Genomic DNA, 8,773 nt, shown 5'->3' with positions numbered 1-8,773 from the left:
TCCTCATTGAGTTCCTTCAGTACTCGTGGAGGTATCTGATCTGGGCCCTGTGCTTTACAGGAATGATTTTCATTATGGCTTCCAAATTAATTTCTCCACTGAAAGCTAGCCATAACATGGCATAAGTAACGGCACACTCAATAAAACACTCATATCTAAAATTCCTCATGATCATGCAAAGGCTGATAATCATAAAACCCATAAAATCTGTGATATTGATAACTAATATCATTCAAGATAATGGCCTTCATAATTACACGACAGTTATCCCTCATTTGCATCTGCGTGATAGAATAGTCAGGTATTGACTGTGATCACTTTACGGAAGGAAGGCCGTTTAGATCTATGCATTAGCCATGCAGTGATGCACGTACCCCACAAGAACAGATGTGAGGAACAAAGTAATGAAAAGGGGCAAACAGATCGGGAACGGGGCGACAATATGAAGAAACCGTGAATAAATATAAAAATGAAAAAATAAACCTTTCAATTCGTACTCTCTTTTCAAACAATACGCGCTGAAAACTGTTTCTTCTGCTAACAGAAAAAAAACTCACAACTTAAATCTAAGTAGCTCGACTAGTGTTGCACAACTACGCCACACTTTCCACAGTATAAACATGTAGAAAGACTGCATGCAATAATTATATAATAACAAAACCACAAACTAAGTACTCACTCAATATGCAAACTTTTTCCCCCCAAAGACTCCAAGACTGTCGAAAACCGACGATGACTGACACGGTTGCACTGACGTCACGATGTAAAGTTACAAATAGAAACATCGTTGGGCTCATATGCGGGTGCCTTCTGTATGAAATTTTTGGAAAGTAAACAATAAATAAATCACAATCAATTCTTTATTTTCACGGGGAAAATATATTTCACGCATTCTACAATTTATTAATGCAAACCGTTATTTTTAACCAATCAGATCGATACCCATTCCTTTATGCGTTCAAAATGGCGACAGTCTGAAACACCTGTAACCAGTATAAACAATGTGGTACATTTTGAATGCAGTGATTTCGACGTATCTTGTACACATGTGGATTTTTCGGTGGTAAGAGATAATTACAAAAAAAGATCCGCGCTTCTACCAGTGTAGACCAGTTTTTCATGGATGATTTCTGGTTTACTCTTGCTGTTTTATCGTTATTTTTTGCAAGACCGCGTTGCTTTCAGCTTGCGGCAGTTGCACCAGTCGAGATTTCATACGGTAGAATGCTTAAATGTTTGCCATCATGTTGTACATTCTTTCATTTGATACATGAAATACTCATATTTGATTGTGTATCAAAGTGCATAGTGATCGAAATCTCTTTGCATTAAATGATCAAAGTGTGCAGACAGGAAAATCGGGAATACATGTGCCGTGTCACATAAGTTTACACCATTTTCAGCACGGTGGTTTGCATTGCATGACTGGGTTAGTTTACGTTTGAAGATTAAACATAGAAGAATAGCCGTCAATTTCTTATTTCATTGTACATATTATTCCAGTGCTCAGTGATTAACTCAGCAAAGTAATTATGGGGATTATACTATATAGTATTTCATTGTCTCTCTCTCTCACACACACACACACGCACACACACACACACACACACACACACACACACAGCACAGTCATCACTGTCATCATTTCCATCCAGAAACTTCACACACTCAATGAATGTTGTCTTGGTGCAATGGTGTACCAGTGATAATCCATTGCTTAGGTTTGCCTGCAGCAAATTTTTGTTCTAAGTAATGAAATTATAATTATTATCTCACACACACACACACGCACGCACGCACGCACGCACACCCATATATATATAGAAAGAGAAAAACAACACATGGCAAAAAGAATGTTGTCCTCTGGCAAAATCCTGTCGAAGAAATCCACTCTGATGTGTACACAATGCATGTTCTTAAACAGTTATAGACTGATTAAGAACGTTGGGTTATGCTGCGCTGGTCAGGCATCTGGCTAGCAGATGTGATGTAGCATGTATATATATATATATATGGATTTGTCCGAATGCAGTGACACCTCCTTGAGAAACTGAAACTGATATAAATCACTTCCCTTTCATTTCTTTTGGCTCTTTTGCAGCATAAATTTTAGTTGCCTCTCATGATCTGACCAACAATGAGGGCTTAAGCCTTTGTCACACATCTGTCTGTCTTTTCGTTTTTTTTCTTTTTTCTCACAGAGTTGGTGTAGTTTTTCAGTCTGCTTGCTTTGAATCTTTGATACTTGCTGGAAACTGAAACAAACCATTCATTGTCTGTGTTGAAATCACTTCTTACCGTGTTCATTGTCATAGCTTATTATTTAGTGATGGTCTGACACCTGGAAATAGGAAAGATGCACATGGACAGAGGACCTCAATTTTTAAAACAACTGTATTGGAATTGATGATGAAATATGTACTATCATTATAAGTATCACTTTCATTATTATTATCACTGACCTTTTTTTTTTCTTCTTTTTTAAATCATTTATTTTGATGATGCTGATTTCAGAGCCAAGATGTTGACCATTGGACGTACGCTGCACCTCCCCTGGCTGGCCCTGTCGCTGTGTTCCTGGAGCCTGTTCTACAGCCTGCTCCGGCGCCTGGAGCCACAGCGGAAGGCAGAGTGGCACTGCCGCGTGGTGACGATAGTCCACGCTTCACTTATCTCGCTGCTCTCCGCTTGGGCCACCTTGGTCCAAGGCCCTTGGCCTTTCACTGATGCTGGTATGACAGATCACTGAATGTGGTTTATGGTTTGTTTGGTTTTTTGTTTGTTTGGCTGGTTGGTTGGTTTTCTTTTGTTGTAAATTTTCTGTCTTTATTGAAGTATTTTGACATCAGCATCATTCGTTTGTTTGTTGTTGTTTTTTTTCAGTTGCTTGATTTTACATGCATGGAACAGATGGCATCCATTACTGCCTTCATTGCTACAGTGATATACTTTTCTTTGGGGGAAGGGGTCTGGGGGAGGTGTGGGGGCTGGAAATGTGATTTTCGTATTCTTATGCATGTATAGTAAATATAGATGTATGATGTAAATTGTGTACTGATTGAATCTAACCACCTGAGCATAATTTATTTATTTATTTTTACTGTTAGCTCTGCATTCATTGTTTTTTGTTTTTTTTATGTGTGTGGTTTTGGGGGGGGGGGGTTTGTTTGTTTGTTTTTTTTAGTGTAGTTGGCTGGGTTTGTTAGGGTGGCTGCATGGAAAGAGTGGGTGCATTGGGGGTGGGGGAAGAGTTACAGTGTGTGTGTGTGTGTGTGTGTGTGTGTGTGTGTGTAAGAAATGTGAGAGAAAGAGAGAAATTATGAGTCCTGTATATATTGATGCTGTGCATCTGTGTGTGTGTGTGTGTGTGTGTCAGTGTCTGTGTTGTGCTCAAGAAGTGTTTGTATATGTGTGCGTGTTTGTGTTTTTGCGCACACTTTTATGTCTTTGTACTCTCTTGAAGAAATGAACTTACAGTATCCAACAAACCAGAGATAAGTTTATTTTTGCTTGTTTGTTTGTTGTTGTTGTTATTAATGTTTGTGCATGTAGTGTATTTTGTTGTTATTCTTATTGTGAACATACTAAGCTTCATAGCATTGTGCATTTCCAGATAGATACTAAGATAAATAGATGGCTGGATAGACAGAGAGAGAGAGAGATAGTGAGATAGATAGATAGGTAGGTAGGTAAGTATAGATAAACATTATGAAGATACTAAGCTTCTTAGTATTATGTATATTTAGATAGATAGATGGATAGACAGATAGATAGATATACATTAAATATACATTTGTTCCTTTGCAATTTGGTTTTGACAGGGGGGCCTAACACACCGCTGCAAGTGGTCATTGTGACAGTCTGTCAGGGTTACTTTCTCTTTGACTTCTCCTGGTGTCTCTACTTCCAAACGGAAGGTAAGCCAGCCCCCCTTTTTTAGTCTGTTCTTTTTTCTAAGCAGTCTTTTATTCTTATTTATCCCTTGCAAATATGGGTAGATTTCATAATGTGAAGAAAAACAACAGAAATACAAAATCTGTCTGTTGACTGTAATTTGATAGAATTGCATATGGTGGGTGATTCACAACTTGTGAGATGATAAGTCTCCATCGATCAGCTGGGAAACCTAGAAGAGACCACAGTGTCAGAAAGGACTACATCAGAAGGAAGATTGGTGCTACAGCTATCAATCAACCAGTGCATAGCTCACGAAGGCATGAACCGATAAAGTGGTTTGGTCACCTGATAATAAGAATGCCAGTCAACCAGCCAGCCCACAGCACTGAATGCTCAGGCTTCAGAGCTGACTGAGTGCGTTGGGTTATGCTGCTGGCCGGTCAGGCATTTGCTCAGCAGATGCAGTGTAACGTATATGGGTTTGTCTGAACGCAGTGATGCCTTCCTTGAGTAACTGAACTGAACTGAACTGAACTGAACTGATCTGTGTGCAGGTTTTCCCATGCTGCTGCACCACTTCCTCAGCATCTTCGGCATGTTCTTCATGCTGGTGACGGGTAGACACGGCACGGAAATGGTGGCCACCATCTTCGGCTCAGAGCTGACCAACCCCCTCCTGCAGACACGCTGGTTCCTGAAGGAGACAGGCCGCTACAAGACCCTGGTTGGAGAGGTCTGGTCTGGTCTGGCTTTAGTGAACACAGATGCACAGACACACAGGCATGCATGCACATACACACGCATGCACATGCACACTCAGTAACACATACACCAAGTTGGTTCCTCAAAGAAACAGGCCGCTACAAGACCCTGGCTGGAGAGGTCGGGTCCAGTCTGGCTTTAGTGAACACAGATGCAAAGACAAACACACACACAAACACACACATGCATGCACATGCACACTCAGTAACACACACACACACACACACACACACACACACATTGGTTCCTGAAGGAGACAGGCCGCTACAAGACCCTGGCTGGAGAGGTCGGGTCTAGTCGGGCTTTAGTAAAAACACACATGCACATGCACACACGCGCGCACGCACACACACACACACACACACACACACACACACGCACACACACATACTCTGGTTCCTGAAGGAGACAGGCTGCTACAAGACCCTGGCTGGAGAGGTCTGGTCTGGTGCATGCACACGCATGCATGCTCATGCACACTAACACTCACACACACACACTCACACACACACACACACACACACACACACACAGAGGAAAGGGGCCACTACAACTGGCTTTGAAAAACACAGATGCACAGACGAGCATGCGTGCACACACACACAGGCATGCATGCGCACTCACTCACACATGTGCACACACGGTTGCGCGCACACAAAGAGAAAAACCATGAGATATGTGCTGAACAGTTTGGGGAATGTGAACTAGGCATCAGTGTAACCGACAACTTCAACTTAGCATGTGTATGTACAAAAGAATCACAACTGAGGTAACTTCATTTCAAATTTTTATATAACATTTACCCAGTGAATAGTCTGCTTGCAAAAAAAAAAAAAAGGGGGGGGGGGGGGATCGAGAAATACAAATACATATAACTGGTGCCAAGAAATTGATTACATTGAACATGCCTTTTACTCCTGCCCCAAAGTTTCCTCCTTTGGAAACATGTGAAACAATTCAATCTCACATTTGTTACAATATGCTGATAGTATCAGCATGAATGAAAAAGTGGCGCTGTTTGGTTCAACAAAAAATTGACATTCCTACTGATAGGAAAAGAACAGAAATCAATATGGTACTGTTAATAGCAAAACTGTCAATTTTGGAATTTAAATGATGCGGCAAGTTAAATATCTGGACCTTATCTTCAAATCAGAGCTATGATCAATGTACATTAAGATACCAGAACACTGAGCCAGGCTCACAAGAAACGCAGGAAGGGATGGGGGAATTGGGAGGGGGGGGGGGGAGAGATAGAGAGAGGGTTTACCAGGCTTTTCACTTCTCTGCTAAGAAATATATCCCCAGAAGAAGTTTCAGTCTGTCACATCTCAGGGGAATGTCAGTAATGTCACTGGTTTCATGTTTTTTTGATCAGTGTCACATGCCCTCTGATTCATTTCTGTTTAGTTTCAGGCCTGAATATTCTTCAACTGCATAACAATATCCATATCTGTTTGAATATCCTGTTCACTTTTATTAGTTTTAAGAGTTAATGGGCATGAAAACCAATATTTAACAAACAAGACAAAGAGAAATCTTAATTGTGTGGTGAGATTTTGTCATGTTTTTTATGTTGATCTAGGACCAGAAAGAGAGTTCACCATAATTAGTGTGTGATTGTTGTGTGTGTGTGTGTGTGTGTGTGTGTGTGCGTGTGCTTTATCTCCCATGCCTTTTCAGTGGCATTACCCCCCACATCACTCATCCTCAATCCCAGTCACACTGCCACTTGCCAGTGCATACTATATCCATGCATCCCCCAAAAGGTTTTCTGGAATAAATTGACTTTGACTTTACTCATTTTCTCAAAATAGAAATTTGTACGAGAACCAGCACTGTTCAAATTCTGCTAAAAGACATTGTGTTTGTTTTGTTTCTCCTCCAATCAAATTCTGCTAAAGACATTGTGTTTGTTTTGCTTCTCCCACTAACAAATTCTGCTAAAAGACATTGTGTTTGTTTTGCTTTTCCTCCCATCAAATTCTGCTAAAAGACATTGTGTTTGTTTTGCTTTTCCTCCCATCAAATTCTGCTAAAAGACATTGTGTTTGTTTTGCTTTTCCTCCCATCAAATTCTGCTAAAAGACATGGTGTTTGTTTTGCTTTTCCTCCCATCAGATTCTGCTTAAAGACATGGTGTTTGTTTTGCTTTTCCTCCCATCAGATTCTGCTTAAAGACATGGTGTTTGTTTTGCTTTTCCTCCCATCAAATTCTGCTTAAAGACATGGTGTTTGTTTTGCTTTTCCTCCTATCAAATTCTGCTTAAAGACATGGTGTTTGTTTTGCTTTTCCTCCCATCAAATTCTGCTTAAAGACATGGTGTTTGTTTTGCTTTTCCTCCCATCAAATTCTGCTTAAAGACATGGTGTTTGTTTTGCTTTTCCTCCCATCAGATTCTGCTTAAAGACATGGTGTTTGTTTTGCTTTTCCTCCCATCAGATTCTGCTTAAAGACATGGTGTTTGTTTTGCTTTTCCTCCTATCAAATTCTGCTTAAAGACATTGTTTTGCTTTTCTTCCTATCAAATTCTGCTTAATTTAACACTGTTTTGCTTTTCTTCCTATCAAATTCTGCTTAAAGACATTGTTTTGCTTTTCTTCCTATCAAATTCTGCTTAATTTAACACTGTTTCGCTTTTTCTCCTATCATATTCTGCTTAAAGACATTGTTTGTTTTGATTTTCTTCCTATTAAATTCTGCTTAGAGATATCGTTTTTGTTTTGCTTTTCTTCCTATCTAATCTTCTTCTTCGTTTGTAGCTGCAACTCCCACATTCACTCGTACGTACTCGAGTGGGCTTTTACGTGCATGACCTTTTTTACCCTGCCATGTAGGCAGCCATACTCTGTTTTCAGGGGGTTCTTCCTATCAAATTCTGATGAAAGATGTTGTGTTTTGCTTTTCAGGTCGTTGACTTTCTCTTCATGACGTCGTTCTTCACCATCCGCATCGTGGTCGGTTCTGTACTTCTCGTCTGCTACTTCCAGCAGCCCACGACGGATATCTGGGGCCGCCTGGGAGCAATTGGCATCTACCTCATTGGCTGGATGTTCTGGGTCAGCATCTTCCAATACGCCATCTACAAGTACGGCAAAAAGTACCGGGCGTGGAGAGGCACCGGAAAGTCGCTGCCACCGGAGACCTCAGCATTAGTTCAGCAAGCACCTCTGGATGGTGATGATGAAGACGAGCGCAGTGAAAGCTTGGGAAACGGTCCAAGTGACGGTGGTGATGATGATAATGATGGTGGTGTCATAAGCGAACAGCTTTCGTCAAGGGTGGACAGTCTTCAGGCGTGGAGGGGAAAGGATTTGTTGATGTCTTCCACCAGCGCTTGTCAGAATGGGGTGTATCACAGAAACAACGGAAAGCCATCAGGTGAAACCACTCTGAGCGGGCTGTCCTCAGGGAAAGATGTGGGACAGAGGTAATTATGATAATATCAAAAACGAGACAAACATGACTGGGTATTGATTCAGGAATGTGTTTGTGTGCATGTGTGTCTGTAAGTGATTGTGTATGTGCATGTGTGTGAGTGTGTGCAGGATGGGAACATGTGCTTGCATGAGTGTGAAAATGTGTTTGCAGACATATGTGTGCATGCATGAAATTGTATGTCTAATGACACAGCTAACATACATCAGTTTCCCCTTAAAAGCTCACTTACAAAAAACAATCATGGCGAAAAATCGATGGATGATAGATGCGTGTGTTTTAAATGTCTACACCAAAAGAGATGGTTGAGAGGAGGGGCTTGTGTGAGCATACATCTTTGGTAGACACACACACATATATGTATGTGTGTGTGTGTGTGTGTGTGTGTGTGTGTGTAAGGTCAGAAAGGTGATGTAAAAAATAGCATTACGTCACCTGTTATAAGTGTAGTCTGTTGACCAGTAGGTGGCAGCAAAAATTCAGATTTTTTTGTTTGTTTGTTTGTTTGTTTAACAAAATAGGTGTTGGTTTTCAACTTTGTTTTATTTATTTCAGATAATATATGTATTTACACAATCATGACAAAAAAAAAATGATGGTTGATATATGTGTGTTGTTGTTTTTTATAATTGCTACACCAAGAGATGGTTGAGGAGTGTGTGTGTTTGTGCATGC

The 8,773-nt window shown here is 40.6% G+C and overlaps 1 protein-coding gene across 1 annotated transcript; it reads left to right on the top strand.

The window, feature by feature from the left end:
* The first annotated feature begins 956 nt into the window (after nt 1–956).
* LOC143277511 (TLC domain-containing protein 5-like) lies at nt 957–8,326 on the top strand. Its single transcript, XM_076582365.1, has 5 exons — nt 957–1,063; nt 2,515–2,732; nt 3,822–3,917; nt 4,452–4,630; nt 7,570–8,326. Exons 2-5 carry the CDS (start codon nt 2,522–2,524, stop codon nt 8,092–8,094), a joined length of 1,011 nt encoding a protein of 336 aa, XP_076438480.1. The 5' UTR covers nt 957–1,063; nt 2,515–2,521; the 3' UTR covers nt 8,095–8,326.
* The last annotated feature ends 447 nt before the right edge of the window (nt 8,327–8,773 follow it).

Source organism: Babylonia areolata, chromosome 34, assembly GCF_041734735.1.
Source record: "Babylonia areolata isolate BAREFJ2019XMU chromosome 34, ASM4173473v1, whole genome shotgun sequence".
In the NCBI taxonomy this organism is placed as follows: Eukaryota; Metazoa; Mollusca; class Gastropoda; order Neogastropoda; family Buccinidae; genus Babylonia; species Babylonia areolata.
The sequence above is the reverse complement of the archived record's forward strand: the minus strand, read 5'-3'. Positions and strand labels throughout refer to the sequence as shown.

Excerpts from the sequence above, each read along its gene's own strand:
- LOC143277511 (XM_076582365.1), top strand. The coding sequence starts at position 2,522 with ATGTTGACCATTGGACGTACGCTGCACCTCCCCTGGCTGGCCCTGTCG. Across the intron at positions 2,733-3,821 it reads TTGGCCTTTCACTGATGCTG|GGGGGCCTAACACACCGCTG; the intron begins GTATGACAGATC and ends TGGTTTTGACAG. Across the intron at positions 3,918-4,451 it reads TCTCTACTTCCAAACGGAAG|GTTTTCCCATGCTGCTGCAC; the intron begins GTAAGCCAGCCC and ends ATCTGTGTGCAG.